This window comes from Microcaecilia unicolor, chromosome 10, assembly GCF_901765095.1.
Source record: "Microcaecilia unicolor chromosome 10, aMicUni1.1, whole genome shotgun sequence".
Taxonomy (NCBI): Eukaryota; Metazoa; Chordata; class Amphibia; order Gymnophiona; family Siphonopidae; genus Microcaecilia; species Microcaecilia unicolor.
The window spans coordinates 108,658,035-108,684,057 of record NC_044040.1 but is presented as its reverse complement, the minus strand read 5'-3'; the positions used below and the strand labels follow the sequence as shown (position 1 = coordinate 108,684,057).

Here is a 26,023-nt window from a genome sequence, read left to right as displayed (position 1 = left end):
AAAACAACTCAAGCACGAAATTGCCGATCTGCTGTTAGTAATATGTAACCTGTCGTTAAAATCGTCCATAGTACCTGAAGATTGGAGGGTGGCCAATGTGACGCCGATTTTTAAAAAGGGTTCTAGTGATCCGGGAAATTATAGACCAGAAAGCCCAATGTTGGTGCTGGGCAAAACAGTAGAAACTATTATAAAGAATGAAATTACAGAACACAAAGATAAACATGGTTTAATGGGACAGAGTCAGCATGGGTTCACCAAGGGAAGTCTTGCCTCACCAATTTGCTTCAATTCTTTGAAAGCATGAATAAACATGTGGATAAAGGTGAGCTGGTTGATGTAGTGTATCTAGATTTTCAGAAAGCTTTTGATAAAGTTCCACATGAGAGACTCCTGAGAAAATTAAAGAGTCATGGGATAAGAGGCAAGGTTCTGGTGTAGATTAGGAATTGGTTAATTGGACAAAAAACAGAGGGTAGGGATAAATGGAGGAGGGTGAACAGTGGAGTGCCGCAGGGATCTGTACTGGGACCGGTACAAATTAACATATTTATAAATGAAATGGAAATCGGGACAAGTGAGGTGATCAAATTTCCAGATGATACAAAACTATTAAAGGTTGTTAAAACGTGTGCGGAATGTAAAATTTTGCAGGAAGACCTTAGAAAATTGGAAGGCTGGGCATCCAAATGGCAGATGAAATTTAATGTGGACAAATGCAAGGTGATTCACATTGGAAAGAAAAATCCAAATCATAGTTACCTGATGTTAGGGTCCACCTTGGGAGTTAGCACTCAAGAAAAAGATCTGGGTGTTGTTGCAGATAATACCCTGAAATCTTCTGCCCAGTACGTGGTGGCGGCCAAAAAAGCAAACAGTATGCTAGGAATTATTAGGAAAGGGATGGTGAATAAGACCGAAAATACAATAATGCCTTTGTAGGAGCAGACAAGGTCATAAATCAAATACGCCAAATAAGTCAACCAGGACTCCATTGAAGGAAGATGAGGCAGACTGTTCAACCCCTAAGACTGCATCCACCACCTGCTGAACCCAGCTAAGGCATGCTCTCGCAGAGTATGAGCTGCAGATAGATATCTGGAAAGGAAACACCAAGACATTGAAGGCAAGCATCAATGAAAACTTCAGTTTTCTGTCCTGCACATCCTTCAAGGCAATGCCCCCCCCCCCCCCCTCTCCACTGGCAAAGTGTTCTTTCAGGTGACTGCCGCCACCAATGTTTCCACTGTAGGTAGGTTAAATCGCTCCAGGCAATCCTGAGGCATTGGGTAAAGGCATGCCATCGCCTTAGCCACAGGGAGGCCACAATCCGAGGTGGCTTATTGAGCCAAATTGAGCTCCTCAATTGCCTCATGCACCAGAAAGGCCCAGGTTGGCCTCCTGGTGCTGGCCATCTTTGGGTTAGCTGCGGTCATGGCCAGGGGCTCCTCAGATGAAATACTAAGCACCATGACAATCAAGGAGGGCAGCTACTAATTATGAAAGATGCGGACAGCTGTGGGGTCATCCGGCTCACTAGAACCCCCACCCCCCGATAGTGCTGGCTCCGGTAATGGAGTAGAAGGGAGGGACCAATAACCCCACCTCAGACATAGCCTCCAAATGCCACAGGGGGAGGATCTGTTCAGGACTACTCCTGAAACAGTGAAACTACAGGCTAATGAGCCTTCTTCATAAAGTAAGCTTGATGCAGCAGAAGAACCAAGTCTGGGGAAAAAGGCTCCCCAGCCCTCAAAGCTCCCGAACACACCACCAATGAGAGGTCTGACTCTGCGGCCTCCACAATGTCGAGATTTCCATATCACCGGTACCACCAGTACCCTCTGCAGGCAGTGCTCCACTCTCCCACGAAAAAGGTCCACCCAGGCAGCCTCCCTTCAGCCAGAAAAGTGCCCTTTTTATGTTCAACAATTTTTTTAAACAAAATAAAGTTTTCTTTCTTTTTTTTGTTATCAGTGAACCCCAAGGGCTGACCAGTTGATCAAGGGAAACTGGGGACAAAAGGGGATGGGGAAGAACCTGTGATGACCAGATATACCTCCCTAAAGCTGGCGCCAACAGAACACCCCCATACTCAAACGAAATAACAAGGCAACCCAAAAATTGAGGAATCCAGCAGCTAGTGTAAGTCTGTCCATTCACCTGTTAGAGATAGAGATGTGCTGACTATTGAGGGTGCTATCTGTCCTATATGACTAACAGTCAGCGATTTCTATCTCCATCTGCTGATAGATGGACACAACCCACAAGTCTCTGGATTCATCTGCTGCAGATGCTAAGAAAGCTACTACTACTACTACTACTTAACATTTCTAGAGCGCTACTAGGGTTACGCAGCGCTGTACAATTTAACAAAGAGAGACAGTCCCTGCTCAAAGAGCTTACAATCTAATAGACAAGTGAACGGTCGGTCCGATAGGGGCAGTCAAATTGGGGCAGTCTGGATTCACTGAACAGTAAGGGTTAGGTGCCGAACGCAGCATTGAAGAGGTGGGCTTTAAGCAAAGACTTGAAGACGGGCAGGGAGGGGGCTTGGCGTAAGGGTTCAGGAAGGTTGTTCCAAGCATAGGGTGAGGCGAGGCAGAATGAGCGGAGCCTGGAGTTGGCGGTGGTGGAGAAGGGTACTGAGAGGAGGGATTTATCCTGTGAACGGAGGTTACGGGCGGGAACGTAAGGGGAGATGAGGGTAGAGAGGTAGTGAGGGGCAGCAGACTGAGTGCATTTGTAGGTAAGCTCACTTTAAATAATATCCAAGCCCGATAAAAACGTTTGTAGCTGTTCCTGTAAGTTCCCCCCCCCCCCCCCCCCCCCATTATTTTCCTCTTCTCCCTACCATTTCTCCCCAAGGTAAAGCATCTACCCAGGGGCAGACCGAAAGTGATCTGGGCACCTGGGCAGTAAAGGACATTGAGCCCTGCCCCCAAACCACGCCTATCCCTGGCAAAATCTATGCGAGCACACACATCATCCACCTTTGTTTCTTGCACACTACAGCCCCTACCCTTCTGCGTAATAAAGCCCCCACCTATGATTTCAGCACCTCCTGTAGAAAGAATTACACCTGAGAGGCACAGATAATCACTGAACTCGGTAAAAAGTTGTCACATGTACAGTTCACTCAGTATATTAACTTTCTGTATTTCTTTAGTTAGGAGTAATATAGGCACCACAGAAAAACAAATTCATTCTGTAGGTAATTTCCAAAGAAGCATTATGCCAATATAACATAGTAAATGATGGCAGATAAAGACCTGTACGATCCATCTAGTCTGCCCAACAAGATAAACTAATTTTACATGGTATGTGTTACTTTATATGTATACCAGAGTTTGATTTGTCCTTGCCTTTCTCAGGGCACAGACCATAGAAGTCTGCCCAGTACTGTTCTTGTACTAACTTCTGAAGCTAACGTCAAAGCCCCTTAAAATTTATACTCCAACCCATCCCTATCTATTCAGTCACGATCAGGACGTAGACCGTAGAAGTCTTCCCAGCTCCTGCTTTGTTTCCCCAATTACCGGTGTCACCACCCAATCTCTAAGATTCCATGGAACCATTCCTTCTAAACCGGATTCCATTGTGTTTATCCCACGCATGTTTGAATTCCATTACCGTTTTCATCTCCACCACATCCCGCGGGGGGGCATTCCACATATCCACCACCCTCTCTGTGAAAAAATACTTCTTGACATTAGTCCTGACATTAGTCTCCTCTCTCCCCTGCCTCCACCAGCCACCCAGTGATTCTCCTGTGTCCCCTGCCCTCCACCAGCCACCCAGTGATTCTCCTGTGTCCCCTGCCCCCCCTCCAGCCACCCAGCAATTCTCCTCTCTCCCCTTCCCCCCCTCCAGCCACCTAGCGATTTTCCTCGTTCCCGCTTACCTACGTCAAAGCATCTTTGAAAGCCCTACCCGCCTGTAGCCTTCCCTTTGACTTCATTCCCTCCGAGTCCCGCCTGCTGATGTCATTTCCTCTTTCCGCGAGGGCAGGACCGAACGGAAGGCCATAGACGTTGAGGTTGTGCCTCGTGCTGCTATCCCGTGGTTGGTCAGTGCTGTTTGTGACGACCCCGGAAGTACGTGACGTCAATTCAGGAGATGGATACAGCGTTAGAGGCAGCACGAACCCTTCAAACTTTCTGTGCCACGGAGTCAGCTTCAGAACGTTGGAGGTGCTTTTTATTATATAGGACTAGTAAAAAAAAGCCCATTTCTCCTTGAAATGAAACGGGTGCTAGCAAGGCTTCTGCCGGAAGCATCGAGATGTGAGTATAAACATCCTTTAAGTCCAGAGAGCATAGCCAATCGTTTTCCTGAATCATGGGAAGAAGGGTGCCTAGGGAAACCATCCTGAACTTTTCTCGAACCAGATATTTGTTCAGGCCCCTTAGGTCTAGGATGGGACGCATCCCCCCTGTTTTCTTTTCCACAAGGAAGTACCTGGAATAGAATCCCAGCCTTTCCTGCCCTGGTGGAACGGGCTCGACCGCATTGGCGCTGAGAAGGGCGGAGAGTTCTTGAGGACGTATCCTAACCGGACTATTTGAAGAACCCACCGGTCGGAGGTTATCAGAGGCCACCTTTGGCGAAAAAATTTTAACCTCCCCCCGACAGGCAGATCGCCCGGCACGGACACATTGATGGTGGATATGCTCAACTGGAGCCAGTCAAAAACCCGTCCCTGGTTTTTGCTGGAGAGCTGCAGGAACCTGTTTAGGCGCACGCTGTTGACGAGAATGAGCGTGCTGTGGCAGAGCCTGAACCGGCTGGCGAGAAGTAGGAGTGTACTTATGGCCCCTAGCGGCGTAAGAAGCACTTCCCTTTAAAAAACTTCCTAGATGAGGAAGCGGATGCAGAAGGCGCCCGGCGGGAGAGTGAGTCCATAGCGTTATCACGCTGATAGAGATGATCAATCAACTCTTCGACCTTCTCACCGAAAAGATAATCCCCCCCCACAAGGGATATCCGCAATTTTCTGCTGAGTACGTTCTTCCAGGTTAGAGGCACGCAGCCATTAGAGTCTGCGCATCACTATACCCATGGCAGAAAACCTGGATGTCACATCACAAGTATCGTAAATGCCCCTGGACAGGAACTTTCGACACGCCTTCTGCTGCCTGCTCCGGTGGGAGTGCATCAACCAAGCTCTCAAGCTGCCGCACTGAGTTCCGCAAATGAATACTCGTGAAGAGCTGGTACGACTGAATTTTGGAAGCGAGCATGCCAGCCTGATACGCCTTTCTCCCAAAAGAATCCAAGGTTCTATGTTCTCGCCCCAGGGGCGCCGAGGCAAAGTTCCTAGAACTCTTAGCTCTTCTGAGAGCGGAATCCACCACCCCAGAGTCATTAGGCAACTGAGGCCGGACAAAACTGGGTTCCCCGTGGATCCGATACTGGGAATCAGACTTTTTGGGAATAGTTGGGCAAGAAAGAGGCTTCTCCCAGTTCCTCATCAGCACGTCCCTGAGTGTATCATGACAAGGAGCTGTGGTAGAAGACTTAGGTGGAGATGGATAATCCAGGACCTCGAGCATCTTGGCCCTGGGCGCATCCACAGCCTCGGGAATGGCCTCAGACATTTCCCGCACAAGATGAAAAAGACAAGCTCTCCTGAGGGGAAAGCTGTCTTTGAGGGGAGGGGGGTCAAATCAGATGGAAGACCTAAAGAATCCTCGGCAGAAACACTCCATGACCCCCATCTTCATCAGATGAGCCATCATCGGATGGGGCTAACAACTCAGAAAGAGCAGCCTGGATCCAAGCCCATCTCGACATGGAGCTGCGGTGACCTCGATGACGGTGTCGAGAAGTCGACTCCCAAGGAGACTCCGGTGAAGCTTCCTCCATCGAAGGCACTGGAGAGTCGACCTGGGAAACTGCCGACCCTGATACCTGAAGCGGTACCGGAGAAGGAGACCTCACCACCGGCGAAAGGCACGATGCCGCAGGAGCCTCTGGCACCATCAGTACCGGCACCTCCGGTGCCGGACGCAAATGTTGCAGCACCGCTTCCATGAAATCAGGAAAAATAGCCTTGATACGCTCAGAAGCAGTCAGGGAAAGGCTGCGGTGCCAGTGTGGAGTCCGGAGGCAGAACCTGTAGGAGTTGGGAAGCCGGTATCGAGTCGACCTGCACTTCGATACCTCCATAACAGAGGGAGAGCGATCCTCTCGGCATCGACACTTCTCGGGTACCGAATGCTTCGATGACACGGAGCTCGCGGTACCGTGTCAAGAAGGAGAACGATGACGGTGCTTCCTGGCCTTCGCCCGACGCCCGTCATGGAGACTTCTCGGTACTGGAGGGGAAGACGTGGAATCCATACGCTTCCTCAGGGCCGGGTCCGATACAGGTCGGTCCCGGTGGGCCCGCAAAGCAGGAAGTGACAAAGTGGGTGGAGACCCGCTTGATGCATCACTGCTCCCAGCGTGCATCGGTCTTTTAGCAGCCTTCACCTGGTCTCCCGATGCCAGCGCTGCCCTCGACGTTGACGGTACCGATGCCGCCGGTACCGACGCCGACCCGGACTGAAAAAGGGTTTTTCTCTCTGGGCCTCCCTGGAGACTTGAGTACATCTTTTCATTTTAAGACATAACTTACATTTCTCCAGAAGATGATCAGTCCCAAGGCACTGAAGGCACCATGAGTGCGGATCAGTGACCGAGATAGTCCGGTTGCAGCGGGCGCATGGCTTGACGCCGCTGGGCGTCTTTGATGACATGAAGGGGAAAAACTTTGTCCGCTAAATTAAAAGACGCGATTTTGTCAGAAAAAATTGACAAAGAAGAGAAGAAAAAAACCCCGACTGAGCGACTCAACACGGTCGCAACAAAAAAGAAAGGAAACTTAGAAATGGGGAAAAAAACTGAGGAAATAAAGGTTCTTTTTTTATATATATATATATATATTGAAAACAATGGACAGAAACACAATCGACAAAGAAGAGAACTTTCCTCCGAAGCGAGGTACAACGTGAAGCACCCGAAAAGGAACTCTGTGTCACCTCAGACGTGGAAAAAAAAGAGAACTGAGGAGCGTGCCCGCGCATGCGCGGTATGATCGTTTCGCACATCGGAACGCTCTAGAAGAGACTTTTGGCGATTTTTCATTGAAAATCCTCCGGGGCCAACGTGACGTCACCCACATGTGAGAATATCAGCCTGCACAGTGCAATCCGCTTAAGTGCATGGGTCTGGGACCAAAGAAATGCATCTAGTTAACCAGAGCGTGCACTTAACCTTTGTGACCCAAAGAAGTTTGACATCTGATAAACATATGTACAGTATACAGTCTCAGTTAACTGACATTAGGCTTACTTGAAGTAATCAGTTATAGTCCTCTGTACACTCTTGGGTCTGTGAGTTCCTAGACTATGTCTGCCAGATGGTAAAAACTATCATAGCACTGACATCCAGCTGGCCTCCAGATAGGCCCCCGCACGGTGTTGAGACTCTCCAGCGCTCTTGCAAAAGTGACAGGAGTAGGTTGTTGAATTTCGTCAGCATGTGCCTCGCTGCTATTTTCATTCTCTGTTTCATCATCAGCCTTGTTGCCTGAATGTAGGCACATATCTCCATATTAGTGCTGTCTTCAGCTGTTTGTAGAACGTAATCAACAGCTACGTAGCGATGAAACTCCTCTTCAGTAACACTGGCTGGGATGTCAATAACCTGTTCATCTGACACATTTGCAACAGCTGCATCTGTTTTGTCCCTCTCCACATCCTTAACAAAGCTTGCCCGCTTGTAGCAGTTCACAATGGTTGCCTGTGTAACATGATTCCAGGCTTCTTTCTGCATAGGTAGGGAATGCAACAGTGATAGATTACAAGCCAGTTCAACAGCACGTTTATCCTTGCTAGTCTGGTCATCCATAACACTCATCAGACGACGTAGCATAAGAGCCTGATAATGTTGTTTGAAATTGGCTATTATGCCCTGATCCATAGGTTGGATCAGAGATGTAGTGTTTGGTGGCAGGAAGACCACATTGACCTTAGACAGCCTGACATCATCCCTGTGTGCAACACAATTATCACAAAGCAACAAAATCTGACACCTTTGTGCCCGCATTCTAGTGTCTAACTTCTTTAGCCACTGCTTCCAAATTTCCCGTCAGCCATGAATTTGTGTTAGCCTCGAATGACACAGGAAGTTGCTTAACTTTCTTGAAGCAACGGGGCTGTTTGCTGTTTCCAATGACGAGGGTTTCCAACTTCTCACTCCCATCCATATTGCAGCAAAGGAGGATTGTCAGTCGGTCCTTCGACGTTTTACCTCCAGTAGTCTCGGCATGTTTGAATGCAAGTGTTCCATCAGGAACTGCTCGCCAGTAGAGACCATTTTCATCAGCAATGAAAATCTTACGAGGTGCAAACTCGTTCAAGATGGTAAGAAGAACTGAAACAACCCAATTTTCAGCACTAAAGTCATCAGCGTCTTGTTTCTCACCATGCTGTTTCTTGAATTTTATGCTGTTCCTCTCCTTCCATCTTTCCAACCATCCAACAGTGGCTTTGAATTCAGTTAGTCCAAGACTTTCAGCTAGCTGGTTAGCTTTCTCCATAAGCAGTGGACCACTGACAGGAAACTGTCTGCTCCTGACTCGAGAAAACCACCGAAGAAGAGCATCTTCTACCTCCTCAGCTTTTCCCGCCCGTTTCTATTTCCATTGTGGATTTGTATTGTTTTGCCAGTCTTCCAGAAGCTGGTCTTTCTGCTTCAAGACACGTGAAATTTGACTGGGATTGACACCATATTCTTTAGCAATAAATGCTTGACTTTCTTTGTTTTCTAATTTTTTAAAGAACTTCTATTTGTTCAGCCAGTGTTAAAGTCTTACAGTTCCTGCCTTTAACAACATTCTTCCGCATATTCTGCCTGTGGCAGTTAAAGAGGCAGTAAATTTGAAATCTCGTTGGTTGTCACGCGCCAATCGGCTTCTATATTCCGTGCGATTATGCGGAGTCTTTCCTGCAGAGGAGCAGTCTTGAACCATGCATATAAGCGAATCTTGCACTTATCAGGTGTGCTAAACCGAAGTTTGTCCCCATAGAAATTGATGGTGCCAAAAACGGGACCAAAGTACAGCATGCAGTTAAACAGAGCATTTTCCCACCTTTTTTGCAGGCTCAATGTGGCTTTAGCCACCTCCGGTGATAAAACAAATGCAAAGTGATGTTATGGTCGAATGAGATTCATGTGTTACAGACACATTAGAGAATCGTAGGGAAGAAGAGTTATATAGTGTTCATTACGTGCTTTGGTTTCGTTGTGTTGCAGAGTGCTGAGAATTATACCTGACAACTATAGGCCAAATATACACGGCAATACCATTCAGATGAATCTAGACCTGCCTATGGCAAAATAAATTATAATCTGACTTACACAAACTGCAGAAATAAACCCCAGCTTCTCACTGAGAGACTTGCTTTGTGGCTGATCTCTGGTAGACACAGGGTCCTGTTTCCAACTCCAGCTGAAAGGGAGCTTATCAGGAAAAAGCTAAGTTTATCTTCAGCTCACCGAGACAATAGTCTTTAGCACAGATAGGCAGCCGTGAGTCTTAGCATACTTTCCAATAACAAGATTATAGGAAGGCCAAGGGCATAACAGTTTCTTTCCAGAGTTATCTACAGTGTGTCCACTCTGGTCAGTACCAAGCAGAATTCTCCTCTTTCTTTGTCTTCCAAAGTTCTATGCAGTCCTTTGCTTAGGTAACTATATTGGTCTAATCAGGACACACTGCTGTCTGGAAGATGGAATCCAGGATTTTTTTTAAGACAAAGAAGTTCAGAGTTGATCTAGAAACTGTCCCTGAGCCTACTGGCGCCTCCAGAAGGAGCTCACTGCCATTATCACATACCGGGTGTTATAAATCTGTCCGGCAACCAGCTTTACTCCCTGAGTCGAAGTGCAAATGATTTCTGTGCTAATAGTGTCCTTGGTTTGAAATTACTATCCATGGGCTGACAGAGAATAGGAAATGTCTAAGCAGGCATCTTAGACTTGCTCACACAGACGATTCAGGTTCAGGCCTCTGTGTGGACATATACCTCAGTTGCACAAAAGGTAATAGACCGGAGACACTCTTACACCCCCTTTCTTCCCAGAACCACCCCCCCCCCCCCTCCTGCAAACTACAGTCAACCCTTTCTTTCCAGCACCACCCCCTACACATTACAGCCTCCACCTTAGTTTCCAGCACCCCTCTTCCATGCACACTACAGCCCCCGGGCCTACACTGAAGGAACCTGGTGGTGTAGTGGCCTATTTGGGGGACAGGAAATAACCCCACTCTTTTATGCCCACTGCTCTACCCAAAGTTTCCATTAATTCTTTTTTTTTCTCCAAATTCTGAAAAATAAATTGAAATCACATATCACTTCAGATACATTAACACAACATTATACAAATCACCTTGCCAGTATTCAGTACAGTCATACCATAGCCCTTTAGTCTAATGCTAATCAAAACCCATGGCAGTACCCAAATGTCCTTCACTAACTTTTCTCCTCTCCCTCGCATATAACCCACAACAACTTCAAGTGATAACTCAAATGGCTAGTACTATACTGCCTGGCCAGAACTCCACTGAACAAATGGATCCCAAATCTTAATAAAGGCATGCAGTCTATTCCTACATAGCGCCATCAACTTATTCATATGGCACACAAAGTCCACTTTAGATTCGAAATGTTGACGTGTAGGGACCTGTGGCTTTTTCCAAACTGCTGTCAAAGCTAGCCACCCAGCTGTTATAATATTAAAAGTCAATTTGCAGTATTTGCGTGGCAGCTCTGGAGGTTTAATATGTAGTAAACCACAGCACATAGTCACCTATAAGGGCAGTTCCAAAATGTCCTGGAGAAATCCAAAGACCATAGTCCAATCATTCTAAGCTTGGGGGCAGTCCCACCAAATATTAATAAAAATGCCCCGATGTCCACACTGATGCTAGCATTGGTCAGTAGAAGAAGGATAAATAGAATGCATTCGAGCACGAGTAAGATACCACAAATACAACATTTAATTCCAATTTTCCACCATATTACTATCAAAATTTTGAGTAACCCTTTGAATTCTCTCCCACTCTGTGCAGTATAAGCCTGCCCTAATATACTCCCCACTATCCCACATATTTGATAGGTGGAGCATCCTGCTGGAGTATAGCCCAATAAAACCTGGATATACATCCCCTACCACACCCCCTTGCATGGCCCATTCCAAGAATAGTCTCCTGACTGAGGGCCCTAAGAACCTGTTGGCATAGGAAGTAAGAGACTTGCCGATAATGATAAAAATCATCCCTGGTTAAGCCATATTCCTCTTCCAACTTAGAGAAGGGAACTACTGCATCCTCTTCAATGATATGGCCTAGCTGAGTTAAACCAGACCCAGCCCATCTGGCAAAGCGCAAGTCACATTGACCTGGTGCAAAGCCCTCCACCACTTTAATGGGGATCACTTGAAAATAAGACCTCCCCTGAAAAAAGCATTTCCTAGTAAATATCCAAATACCTAAGGATAAAGCTATAACGGTGCTAATCCGCTTACAGATCGCCTGTATATCTCCCATCGGTAACCAAGGGACCCAAGCTAATGGTTATGCCACCATATGTTGCTCTATCCTAACCCAGCTTTTATGTATATCCTTTTGCCAGGCCACCAGATATTTCAGCTGAGCTGTTAAATAACAATATTTAAAATGTGAGACTGTTGTATCACCTTTAACTGAAACATAACTGATCTCTCCACCCCCCCCCCGGTGGTTTATGTTTCCATACATATTGAAATACTCTGCAATGTACTGATCTAAAAAGATTTATTGGGTAGGTCTGTAGGTAGTGCTACAAACAAGTATAGCACCTTGGGAAGCACAATCATTTTTACCACACATGGACCCTACCGAATCAAGAAACTTGAAGGTGATCCCGGTTATCTAAGTCTGCCCAAAGCCAACACAATAAAGATGGGTAGTTAGCCCTATACAGATCTTCTCGTATAGCAGTCAGTTGAATGCAAATATATTTCAAGGGCTTAGGAGCCCAGCAGAATGGATAGCGAACTTGTATCCAAATAAAATCTCTCTCTAAGGAGACATTTACAAGCTCAGACATCGCTAATTTTAAAAACTGAAACCCTCTTAATCTTCTAATATGCTCATCACTCCTGGTAGCGACGTACACGGGCTCCTCAGGGCAAGGAGCATGTCAACTGCAAAGAGTAATTATTTTGTCTCCAAGTCTGCCCCCTGTATAGCGAATGCTACATACCTGTAGCAGGTGTTCTCAGAGGACAGCACGCTGCTTGTTCTAACGACTAGGGTATCCCTAGCTCTCAAGCTCACTCAAAACAAGAACCCACGTCAATTGAACCTCGCAATGGCGAAGGCATAACAGAAAATGACCTACGAAGAACAACTAACAGAGTGCAGCCTGACAGATTAAAGCGGGTCCTGGAGGGTGGAGTTGGATTCAAACCCCAAACAGATTCTGCAGCACCGACTGCCCAAACCAACTGTCGCGTCGGGTATCCTGCTGGAGGCAGTAATGTGATGTGAATGTGTGGACAGATGACCACGTCGCAGCCTTGCAAATCTCTTCAATAGTGGCTTACTTCAAGTGGGCCACTGACACTGCCATGGCTCTAACTCTATGAGCCGTGACATGACCCTCAAGAGCCAGCCCAGCCTGGGCATAAGTGAAGGAAATGTAGTCTGCTAGCCAATTGGAGATGGTGCGTTTCCCGACAGCGACCCCCTTCCTATTGGGGTCGAAAGAAATAAACAATTGGGTGGACTGTCTGTGGGGCTGTGTCCGCTCCAGATAGAAGGCCAACGCTCGCTTGCAGTCCAATGTGTGCAACTGACGTTCAGCAGGGCGGGTATGCAGTCTGGGAAAGAATGTTGGCAAGACAACTGACTGGTTAAGATGGAACTCCGACACCACCTTTGGCAGGAACTTAGGGTGAGTGCAGAGTACTACCCTGTTATGATGAAATTTGGTTTAAGGAGCATGAGCTATCAAAGCTTGAAGCTCACTGACCCTACGAGCTGAAGTAACTGCCACCAAGAAAATGACCTTCCAGGTCAAGTACTTCAGATGGCAGGAATTCAGTGGCTCAAAAGGAGGTTTCATCAGCTGGGTGAGAACGACGTTGAGATCCCATGACACTGCAGGAGGCTTGACAGGGGGCCTTGACAAAAACAAGTCTCTCATGAATCTAACGACTAAAGGCTCTCCAGAGATGGCTTTACCCTCTACACGATAATGGTAAGCACTAATCGCACTAAGGTGATTCCTTACTGAGTTGGTCTTAAGACCAGACTCTGACAAGTGCAGAAGGTATTCAAGCAGGTTCTGTGCAGGACAAGAATGAGGTTCTAGGGCCTTGCTCTCACACCAAACGACAAACCTCCTCCACTTGAAAAAGTAACTCTTTTTAGTGGAATCCTTTCTAGAAGCAAGCAAGCCACGGGAGACACCCTCAGACAGACCCAACGAAGCAAAGTCTATGCCATCAACATCCAGGCCGTGAGAGCCAGAGACTGCAGGTTGGGGTGCAGAAGCGCTCCGTCGTTCTGCGAAATGAGAGTCGGAAAACACTCCAATCTCCACGGTTCTTCGGAGGATAACTCCAGAAGTAGAGGGAACCAGATCTGACGGGGCCAAAGGGGCGCTATCAGAATCATGGTGCCGTGGTCTTGCTTGAGCTTCAGCAAGGTCTTCCCCACCAAAGGTATGGGAGGATAAGCATACAGGAGGCCGTTCCCCCAATGGAGGAGAAAGGCATCCGATGCCAGTCTGCCGTGCGCCTGTAGTCTAGAACAGAACAGAGGCAGCCTGTGGTTGGTCTGAGAGGCGAAAAGGTCCACTGAGGGGCTGCCCCACTCTCGGAAGATCTTGCGTACCACTCTGGAATGGAGCGACCACTCGTGCGGTTGCATGAGTCTGCTCAGCCTGTCGGCCAGACTGTTGTTTACACCTGCCAGGTATGTGGCTTGGAGAAGCATGCTGAACTGGCAAGCCCAACTCCACATCCCGACGGCTTCCTGACACAGGGGGCGAGATCCGGTGCCCCCCTGCATGTTGATATAATACATCGCAACCTGATTGTTTGTCCGAATTTGGATAATTTGGTAGGACAGCCAATCTCTGAAGGCCTTCAGTACGTTCCAGACCGTTCGGAGCTCCAGGAGGTTAATCTGAAGATCTTGTTCCTGGAGGGACCACAGTCCCTGGGTGTGGAGCTCATCGACATGAGCTCCCCACCCCAGGCGAGATGCATCCGTCGTCAGCACCTTCTTGGGCTGCGGAATTTGGAATGGGCGTCCCAGGGTCAAATGGGCATCCCAGGGTTTCCCGCTGGTGTAGTTGGTCCACCAACTGCTCGACCTTCTCGCCAAAAATGTTATCCCCCCGGCAAGGGACATCCGCCAGCCGCTGCTGGGTTCGGTTTTCCAGGTCAGAGGCACGCAGCCAGGAGAGTCTGCGCATCACTATACCTTGGGACGCAGCTCGAGATGCCACATCACAGGTGTCATAGATACCCCTGGACAGGAACTTTCTGCACGCCTTCAGCTGCCTGACCACCGCCTGAAAAGGCCTGGACTGCTCCGGGGGGAGCTTGTCGACCAGGTCCGCCAGTTGCCTCACATTGTTCCGCATATGAATGCTCGTGTTTAGCTGGTATGACTGGATGCGGGTCACGAGCATGGACGATTGGTAGGCCTTCCTACCAAACGAGTCCAGAGTGCGAGACTCCCACCCCGGGGGCGCCGAGGCGGTATCCCTCGAACTCCATGCTCTCTTGAGAGCAGAGTCCACGACCGACGAGTCATGAGGCAATTGAGGCCGCATCAACTCTGAGTCTGAGTGGATCCTGTATTGGGACTCCGCTTTCTTGGGGATGGTGGGATTAGATAGTGGCTTCAGCCAGTTCCGAAGCAGTGTCTCCTTAAGGACATTGTGCAACAGCACCGTGGAAGACTCTCTAGGTGGTGATGGATAGTCGAGGACTTCAAGCATCTCCGCCCTCGGCTCATCCACAGTGACCACGGGAAAGGGAATGCAAATAGACATATCCCTGACAAAGGAGGCAAAGGAGAGGCTCTCAGGGGACGAGAGCTTCCTCTCCGGTGAAGGAGTGGGGTCGGAGGAAAGGCCCACAGACTCCTCTGAGGAGAAATATCTGGGGTCCTCCTCCTCCCCCCACAAGGCCTCCTCTTCCTCGGTGTCGGACATGAGCTCTTTCAGCTCAGACCTCAACCGGGCCCGTCTCGACTGCGAGGAACCACGTCCTCGATGATGGCGTCGAGCGGTGGACTCCCGCGCCGGCGGGGACGAAGCTCCCTCCATCAACGGAGACTCCACCTGCGTGGTGATCGACACCAGTGCCGCAAGTGGCGTCGAAGGCCTCGGCATCGGGCCAGAGCACACCGGTGCCTACATCAACGGCGCCGGGGGCGCAAGCACCCCCGGTACTGACAGAGCCTGGTGCATCAGCCCTTCCAGAATCCCGGGAAGGATGGCTCGGAGGCACTCGTCGAGGCCCGCTGTCGGGAAAGGCAGGGGGGCCGGTGTGGGTGTCGGTGCCGGAAGCTACTCGAGTCCAGGAGACAGTACCGAAGTACCCGCAGACTGACGCAGCGACACCTCTTCAACCGAGGGGGAACGCTCCTCCCGGCACTGCCGCTTCCTGGGCGTCAAGTCATCCCTCGAGGTACCGGAGCTGGCAGTCTCGTGCGCCGTGGGCGACTGATGATGGTGTTTCTTTGCTTTCTTTCGATGACAGTCATCGGCGCTCGGCAGAAGAGACGAAGAGGAGGTAGAACCCCCCCCCAGCCTCGAGGAATCGGATCCGACAGGGTTTGGTCCCGATGGCTCTGGATACAGGGAGTGGCCGGGGCCGACTGCCCGCGCGGCCGCTCACCGGCGGGCCAACAGTACCTGTACTCTTGGGGTCGGTGCCAGGGTCGGTGCCTATTTCATCAACAGGGCCGGCGCAAGTTCCGAAAAGACGGTCCCAAAGAACTTGCTTCGCCACCTGTGTCCGCTTCCTGAAGCCGAGACACAAGGTGCACGTCTTGGAATTATGCTCCGGCTCGAGGCACTGGAGGCACCAAGCGTATCAGTCTGCGAGATCTGCCGGCCACACCGACCACACTTTTTGAATCCGCTCGGGACCTTCGAGGACATCGACGGAAAAATTGCGTCGGCGAAGTCAAAGTCGTCGATGATGGCAGTGAAAAGCACATCCGAAAAAGAAAACGACCGCGCGGCCACAACAAAGCGCCCTCGCGGCTAAGAACGATGAGGACACTTTTTTTTTTTTTTTTTGAAATTCGATAGAAAAAAATACGCGAACACGTATGATAAACAGAAAAAAAGCTGCAGCTAGGCCGCAATCCGGTTTCCGGGGCTGACAAAGAGAGAGACGATAACATGTCTCTCTCTAGCACGGAATAGAAAAAATGAGTGGGAACGGTCGCGGGCGGAAAGACGGCTGCGCATGCGCGGTGGGCGTGCCCTGCGTGCGAGACCGCCCGCAAAGTTTTTTTCCGGTTGGTGGGGGCTGCCGTGGACGTCAACCCAGTCGTGAGAACAAGCAGCCTGCTTGTCCTCGGAGAAACCCTGTATGTCAATGAAGCAAACAGCAACGGGGATAATGAACATCACTGTTGGGAGTCCAGTGATAATTCAAAACTTTTCCCACAGGCCTCAAAACGTTTCCCACTGGCCTCATTAATTTGAAGAGCATACAGAGAAGTTGTATCCATGATAAAAACTGTCCCATGACTCCCATACATAGAGTTTTTAGAAGAACCAAGACAGCTAGTCTAACACTTTTCCAGCGTAGATACTCAGTATCAATGCTGGATCCGCCTGTGCTTGCGCACAAAGTAATCACATGCAGTACCATGTGTATATTATCAAAGGTTTGACAACCCACAATAAACCCTGTCTGATCATCCTCAACCAATTTAGGCATATACTGCTGCAGGCACATGGCCAAGATCTTCGTAAATATCTTATAAACAGTGTACAAGAGTGAAATAGGTCGATAAAACCCACACTGCTTAGGATCCTTACCCAGTTTCAGGATGTGTTAGCCCAGCCAATCTCTAGGAATGCGGCAGCTCCACACTGCTTTAAAGGGCACTGAACAGCCGTGTGAGTGGTCTCACTAACAGCCCCTTAAAGCATTTCTAAAAACCATTAGTGAAACCATCCAACCCTAGGGACTTTCTAGTGGGTAAGGTTTTAATGGACCTCAAAGTCTCCTCTTCCGTAATTGGTGCTGATAGAGAAGCTGCCTCTCTCCGAGATAAACTGGGCAACGCTACCTGTTCTAAATAGTTCTCTACCTCCCATTCATCAGGACAAAACACTGAGGTATAAAGATCCCGACTGAATTGAGTAAACAATGAGCTAATGTGTGGGGAATCCCTAAATTCCAGCCCTTCCAAATCCCGAATATGTGGGATAAAATTTTGCCTCTGCCTTTCTTTCAATTTGTTCACTAATCCCGCCCCATTTCCCATTTCAAAATACTCCTGAAGCATTTGTATCCTCTCTGCTATATCTTACAGATCTAGATCTCGGATAGCGTTACATAAAGCATCTAATTAAGCCAGTAAAATTTTGTCCTCCCCACCCTTTTTATGCTGCTGCTCAAAAATCCCAAGTGTAGAACCCAACTGCTCTCACATCCAGACCTCCCAACATAATCACCTGACCCCAAATGACTGCCCTCCCAAAAAATCTGCGGAGAGATTTCAGATAACTCATTAAATTCTATGTACTCTTTGATAGCTGTCTCTATCAGAGTTATGTTCTGGGGGTCCCACAAAAGTGTATAATCAAATCTCCAATAATGTTGACCATGGTGTTCAGGTATCACAGTCAAAGAAAACCAAACTGAGGCATGGTCTGACCACAGTTGAGATTCTATGTCAGCCTCCTGCAAGAGAGAGAAATGATTTATCCACCCTCCCCCACCCCAAAATCAATATGGGAATGAGTATTACGGAGTCCCAAATAGCAAGTATAAACACGGACAGCAGGAAAGAAGTGCCTCCAAGGGTCTACCGCATTCCAAGTAGCAAATAATTTCTTCAATTGCTTCCTATCCACATGAACATAATGAATCACACCCGCAGAATTATCTAACCCTTAGTCAACCATAAGATTAAAATCACCCCCAAGTATTAGATGGTCCTACAATTTAGATTCTAACAACTGCTCAATTTCCAAATAAGAAGACCTCTGCTTCAAGTTTGGGCATAAATATTCACTAATGTATGTAAGATTTGGCCCAGAAGCACAATAAGAAGAATATATCATCCATGTTTAAGCATCACTACTTTCCTTACCTTGAGGTTAAGAGAGCGTTCTATGAAAACCCAATGCCATGAGTTCTAGGATGAGACCTGTTGGAGGCTAGACAGACATATGGATGTTTCCTATGTCGGAGTAGACATTCATGACTAAGTTTGAAGTGTGTTTCTTGAATAAAACCCACCCCTGCCTGCACATATATCGCCTATTTAAAAAGCAATTGGCGTTTTCAAGGGACACTGACGCCCCAGACATTTAAAGTAAATAAAACTAATGGTTTAATGGACCCCATAATGAATGGAAATACACCAATACTCCAATATTTTCTGCGCCCATGTCGCTACACCCCAGAATAGCCAAAAATAAACTTGTATCCCACCCCACTTCCCCACCCAAAAAATTCCTATTATTTCCAGTCTCCTTCTGCTCCCCAACCTGCCTCTATCCTCTCACCCACCCTCCATTCCACCAAAGGACCCAGCATTGTCGGGTCTCACAGGAGAGTGAAGCCACCAGGTACCCTTCACCCCTTCCTCCTCTGCCCCAGCCAACATTAGCAGGTTAGTTAAAGCAATGTTCTAGACATTCCCACAATACAGAGATCGCCCCCCCCCCCCCCCCCCCAACTCACAGCAAAAAGAGCAGAGAAAATAAGCAGTCTCTCACTTTAAATAAGAATTAGTCACTAGACCACTAGAGGACACCCAGTTTCTGAAGCTAATCAAGTGAGGCCACACGATGTGCCTGTTGAGTTGCACTGCAGTAATTCAGTCTTAGAATCAGTTCATTGCCTTCGTTGCCCCAATAGACAAGCTTTAGCTCCCCCTCTTACGTTCATGCTCATCGCTTTCCTTCCATAGCATGGCATCCTGTAGCAATACCAAGGCCTCCTGAGGCTGACTGACCTTATGTAATTGGTTTTGTAGCACAAACGATAATCCAAACTGATAAAGCCATCGATATCTAATGCTGTGGGAAGTAAGGCACCTCGTACCCTTCCCGAAATTCCCTGCACCTATGAAGGGTGATGGCTGAAATATCTGCAAAGATCTCCACTTTAGAATTCTCCCGGGGGATATGTCCCACTTGTCTCGCTGCACGTAAAACACTTTTCTTGACTGATAACCAAAGAAAGTAAGCCACAATATCTTGAGGTCGGTCTGTCAGTTTGGGCCCCAGGGCTCTGTACACTTGTTCAAAGTCAATCAAGCGTAGCTCAGCCCCAGGATTAGCCGCTTGCAGAAATTGGTGGCAAATACTCTACATTAGGGCCTCGGTGGATTGCTCTCCTTGAGCCTCCGGCACCTCCCTAGTTCTTAAATTATTGCGTTGGGCTTTGTTTTCACCATTCTCTAGTTTAGCTAAAAGATCCTCCTGTCTGGATTCCAGGCCTGTGCATCGTTTCTGTAACAGTACTATATCACCATCATGATCAATCACACTTTCTTTGAATTCATCGAAAGTCTAGTCCATATCCTCTAGTGATTTCCAAATGCCCTCCACATCTTTGTGAAGTTCCTGCTTGACCGAGACAATAGTGGATTTTAAATCCGATAACCGGCTCCACAGTTCCGCACAACTGGACGGCTGCAAATCTTTGGGTACCCCAGCATCATCTTTGTACGTCTCCTTGGCGTGCTCCAGATCAGCAAGCACCGCCACCATCTTACCAGAAGCATATTCTACAGGCTCCAAGAGCTGATAAGCAAATACCTTTAAATCAGGCTTAGATTTTCTGTCGACCATCACCTCCAAATTCAGGGACACCTATCAGTTATGTCCGCAACAAATACCGAATGATCAGTGTAGCTAAATGTTGCTATTTATAGCAGGGTTTAAAGGAGCTCAATGGCTAAGCAGCCATTTTCCCTGATGATGTCACTTTCTCTCCATCACCGCTTATTCCTAATGGCTGCCAAGACTTCTCATGGCAGCCTTGCGGGTCTCAGCTGACTCGGCAGCCATTTTGAAGACGCAGCCACTGAACTACCAAGGCCCTTAAAGGAAGGCCCATAGAGGGCCCACTGAGGATCGAGGGGGGGGAGGCTGTAGTGTGCGGGGAGGGAAGGCACTGGGCCCCCCAGAGCCTCTGGGCACTTGGGTACTGCTCGGTTGTCCATACGGTCAGTAAACCCTTGATATCTCTCCCTCCACGCTCCTCCAAAATTGCAACACCAGCAAATAGAAGAAGGTAGTCTCCAGCTGACCCCACTAACGCCTCTGCTGCACCTTAATTCAAAGTTAAGGCCATAGTAAGGTTGGATAAAAACTGCCTTTCATTGCTGCCTCTATGAGATTGGGGGATTGTGAAGCTGGGGTGTAGAGGGCAGAGAAAGAGAGAGACCAAACGTGTGGTGGGGAGAGGACGAGAGAAAGAGAAATGCCAGAAAGAAAGGACGGAGAGCAGTTCAACAGAAAGACACCCCTACGACTGGGTGACACTAGATTTTTTTTACTGACTCATTCAATGTCAACTATGCCCCTAAAAGGCTCTGGCTAATCACACCTACTTTAAGCCCATTTAATAAGGAAAAGAAGGTGCCTACTTTTCCTTTACAAAATATTAGTACATGTGGACAAATATTCACTTATATTTAAGGTACAATCACTTAAATCAGCCCTATAGCTGCAAATGCTCGTACCAAAATGTTAGTATCAATGTGCATAAATTATAGAATTCTATAATTCACGCACATACTTGAGAGTTCTGCACAAACATCACACTTGCATATGTCCTCCAGGCAAGTACAATTAAATCATGGTACATATTTCTTTGCTAATCAATAGTCTATAAGAAAGCATTTAAATGAGTCAGTGCCTATTTAAATTCTTGCCTGCCACCAAAAACTAGGGGGCTCCTTATACAATTAACACCCATATTGCATATTACTTTAACAGCTATTTTGTGTGTACATACACAAAGCATACACAAACCCTTCTTGAGCACATAAAACAAAGTTACTCACATCTCTATGACATCGTCCGACAGATTCCGGTGCAGAAGTGACTAGCAAGTTAAAGTATTTTCTAGCAGTCACACTGAGCATGCGCTGGTGCCTTCCTGCCTGACTCACGAGCACGGGTCCATCAGTCATTGTAAAAAGCTAAAGAATTCAACTCCAAAGGGAGATGGGAGGCTATGTGAGAATACTTGGCCTGCTGTCCTCAGCGAACACCTGCTACAGGTGAGTTACTTTTCTTTCTCCAAGGACAAGTAGGCCACTGTATTTTCACATCTAGGAATCCCCAGCTACCAAAAAACACCAATATGAGGACAACAGGGACTTCAAATATTGAGGCCTGTTATTCAATCAACCATAAACAATTAGTGTACTAGCTGTGGAGGTGCAACCTGGAACAAAACAAAACTGGGCCTGGGGAGCGAGTTGGATTCTAGACACCAAACAAATTCAGCAAGACAGTCTGACTGAACCAGCTGTCTTATCAGATATAGCGCTCAAAGCAGTAACAGATATGAATGAGTAGACAAATGACCACATCGCAGCTTTGCAAATCTCATCTAAGAAAGCTGACCTCAAGTGGATGACCAGCATTGCCATGGCTCTGACACTGAGCCTTGCCATGGCCTGCTACAGTCAGCCTAACCTGGACATAAGTAAAGGAGAGGCAACCTGCTAGCCAACTGGAAATGGTGCGCTGGCTGATGGCTACCTCCATCCTGTTCGGGTCAAAAGAAACAAAAATTTGGGTGGAATGTCTATGGCAGTGTTTCCCAAGTCTGTCCTGGTGTACCCCCTTGCCAGTCAGGTATTCAGGATATCCACAATGAATATGCATGGTATTGGTGTGACTGGGACATTGCACCATTGTGTTCATGACAAGTGGAATGATAGAATGATGACTTGAATTACATATTTAAAGTTTTATTTTCTTAACAGTTTTTTACAAAATGGAGGACTTTTGACATAAGTACATAAGTAGTGCCATACTGGGAAAGACCAAAGGTCCATCTAGCCCAGCATCCTGTCACCGACAGTGGCCAATCCAGGTCAAGGGCACCTGGCACGCTCCCCAAACGTAAAAACATTCCAGACAAGTTATACCTAAAAATGCGGAATTTTTCCAAGTCCATTTAATAGCGGTCTATGGACTTGTCCTTTAGGAATCTATCTAACCCCTTTTTAAACTCCGTCAAGCTAACCGCCCGTACCACGTTCTCCGGCAACGAATTCCAGAGTCTAATTACACGTTGGGTGAAGAAAAATTTTCTCCGATTCGTTTTAAATTTACCACACTGTAGCTTCAACTCATGCCCTCTAGTCCTAGTATTTTTGGATAGCGTGAACAGTCGCTTCACATCCACCCGATCCATTCCACTCATTATTTTATACACTTCTATCATATCTCCCCTCAGCCGTCTCTTCTCCAAGATGAAAAGCCCTAGCCTTCTCAGCCTCTCTTCATAGGAAAGTCGTCCCATCCCCACTATCATTTTCGTCGCCCTTCGCTGTACCTTTTCCAATTCTACTATATCTTTTTTGAGATACGGAGACCAGTACTGAACACAATACTCCAGGTGCGGTCGCACCATGGAGCGATACAACGGCATTATAACATCCGCACACCTGGACTCCATACCCTTCCTAATAACACCCAACATTCTATTTGCTTTCCTAGCCGCAGCAGCACACTGAGCAGAAGGTTTCAGCGTATCATCGACGACGACCTATGATTATTATTTTTTTTTTTTATGTGAGCATTATTTATCAATAATGTAGTAATTTATCACATCAATTAAGTTGTTTGCCATGGTTTTATGAGGTCTCTTTTCTCCCTTATTTTTTATATATAAAGTGTAAAACGTTTTTCAAGAACTTAAGTGTTTGACCTATATTATTCAGTGAATCAGATCCTATTTTGTGCTTGAATATTGTATCTTTATGAGGTCAGCCACCTGTTCCATCTTTATCTCCAAACTAGCTGTCACTCAGGCAAGGAACACACACCAACCTCTCGAACCACTGATTCTAGGTCAGAGACACGCAGCCATAAGAGTCTTAGAATCCTCACACTCATATCAAAAGAGTCATACGCACCCCTAGCCAGATATTTCCTATACTCCAGCTGCTTACAGGCCAACTGGTGAAGCTCTGTGGCCTGCTCCTATGGGAGAGTATTCGCAAGACCTAGTGTATTGTGGACCTAGGACTGCCAGTAAAGGCTCATATGGAGCAGATAGGACTGGATGAGAGCAATGACCATCCATGTCTGAAAAGTCTTCCTCACAATCAAGTCTAGTATCCTGACCTCTCTACCTGCAGGTGCTCCTAGCTCATTTGAGGATAGATTCAACCACCAGAGAATGCTGAGAGAGTTGTGCCCTCTCAAATCCGGGAGCCTTTTAGATACAGTACTGCATATTCAACTTTTTAGGTGCATCCTTAAGAACAGGGTGCAATGGTACAGTAACCCCATTCTTAGGAAGAGACTCATAGTCCAGAACAGTCAACCTCTCAGTCATGTGCTCTTTCTCTGTTTTCAATATAAACAGGATGAAAGAAACAATCTCCACGATAAAAACAGTGAAGGAGAGACCCTCAGGTAGAGATTTTCATCTCTCGAGGTGCATGAGTCCCTTTCAGACTTCAACATACTTGGGTTGTACTGAATGAGTCTGTTGCTTACTTCAACTCAGTAGATCTATATCCAAACCCCGAAGAGCATTAAGGTACAGCCTCCCCTTCTCTGAATCAAGGGAAGATTCCTCCCCTGACATCGAGAGTGGTACTATATGCGTTGAGGTGTCAGCGTCGAGGATCTCTGCACCAACATGGAAGGAGCCTCAGGAAGAATCTGGGCTGGATCTGCAGTTGGTGCAAGCACCCTCATATCACAGTGGTGTGCCCCTGCAGCATCTGCACTAGCTCCTCCCTGAGCATGACTCAGAAACCTCATCGAAGGAAGGCATCGGCTAAGGTGAAGGAGTCACAAGAGATGCAGCATAAGAAGGTGTTAGTGTTGGACCGGAAGCGGAACCCTGGCTGCTTGGAGACGGGCACCTCTTACAACATGGGGCAGTGCTTCTCCCGATACCAGCGCTTCTTGGATACCGACAATGCCAATGCCCCAGAACTCCTAGCACCAACAATTGTGCTTCTTGGGCTTCCCTTGATGCTCACCATCTAAGTCGATGGAGGTGGAGATCTCCTTGATGCCGGTGCTCTCCCAGTGGTTGCTGAAATCTTGGCAGACATCAAGGTCGATGCATTCAGTGCTGAGGTTGATGTATTGGCCTTCAAGGAGCCAAAAAGCTTCTCTTGTGGTACCTGCTGCAGCCTCAGCTGCATTTGCAAACACAGAGAAGAAGTGATAGGCTCATGGTCAGGTCCAAGGCACTCGACACACTAGCTGTACAAATCTGTCATGGACATCACCCAATTACAATGGGCGTACCTTTTGAAGCCAATGGAAGTCTACCCGGACATCGAGAAAAGAACTGCAGTCTAAACTCTTCAATCTTGAGCCGGAAAAAGGGGCAGAATTCAAATCAAGGACAGGGCTCTGGTCTAAAAGGACCTAGCAATACAAGAAAAATAAAGGAAACTTCAAGAGCTAAAAACCTAAAGAAATTAAAAAGGAAATAGAAGAAAGGGTAAATTTAAAGGAAAAATTATCTGAAGGAAATTTAAAAACTCAAACATGAAGGCACAGGAAAAATAAGACGAATTGCTCTGTCACGTCTCCCTGTTCCATGGAAAAACGAAGACTGAAAGACCGCATTCGCACATCAGGCAGGTAGGCACCAGCACGAGCGGTGGGACACTGCTAGAAAATTCTTGAACTCGCTGAATGACGGCATGATGATGTGAGAATACGACAGCCTGCTTGTCCTCGGAGTATCATTGTTCACACATTAAATTATATGTTTAACTTCCCTTTAATATATTTTGGTGGAAATGAGACCTTATAAGTTTTAAAGAAGCTGTTATAATTCAGTGTTTTAGTATCTGAAAATCTAAAGGAACAGATGTTCTTCTTTCATCTTTTTTATGTTGTACCCATAAATCTACTACAAGTATACAGTAGAAATCACATAACAATAGGAACAGTTAACTGCTGATTTACTTACCGGTATCTATGAACAAATATACCCTTAAAAATAGAATTCATCATATTTTCAATTTCATCTTGGTTTTCTTGCAACTGTAAATGAATAATAAAGATTAATTTTAAAATCAACTGGTTAAACAGGCTGATAAATTAAATATTTGACAAAACAATTTTAAAATGTGCTAGTGTAATCCTAGCATCATTACTGAAGTTTCTTCTGCATAAACTGATATATTTGTTTTTAAACAATATTGAATTAGAGAGATCTACAATTTTTTTAACAGAAAAAGGTCTCTAATGACATAAAAGCAATTCTATATGCATAACAAATACAACTATTAAAACTTTACCTAGAGACTCTTTGCCAGTCCACCAACACACGCAATTTTGCCTTGCTGCAGTGGTTTATCGGATTGAGTTTCATGCTCTCTTTCTGAATATATTGTACTTACAGCTTTTATTCAACAACTGTGAAAGATAACATTGTTTGACACCTGAAGCAGGCGGCTGTCTCGCCAAAATACAGGACTGAGTCAAGTAGATTTTGCAGTTACATATAGTTGGAACCACATTGGTCTACCCTCTTCTCC

At 47.0% G+C, this 26,023-nt stretch overlaps 1 protein-coding gene across 1 annotated transcript in view; it reads right to left on the bottom strand.

Moving 5' to 3' along the window:
* The window catches only part of STAG1 (stromal antigen 1), a 1,758,022-nt gene that overhangs the window by 1,312,298 nt on the left and 419,701 nt on the right, over nt 1-26,023 (bottom strand). The window contains 1 exon segment of the mRNA XM_030215628.1: nt 25,453-25,526. Coding sequence (XP_030071488.1) covers nt 25,453-25,526 — 74 coding nt within the window.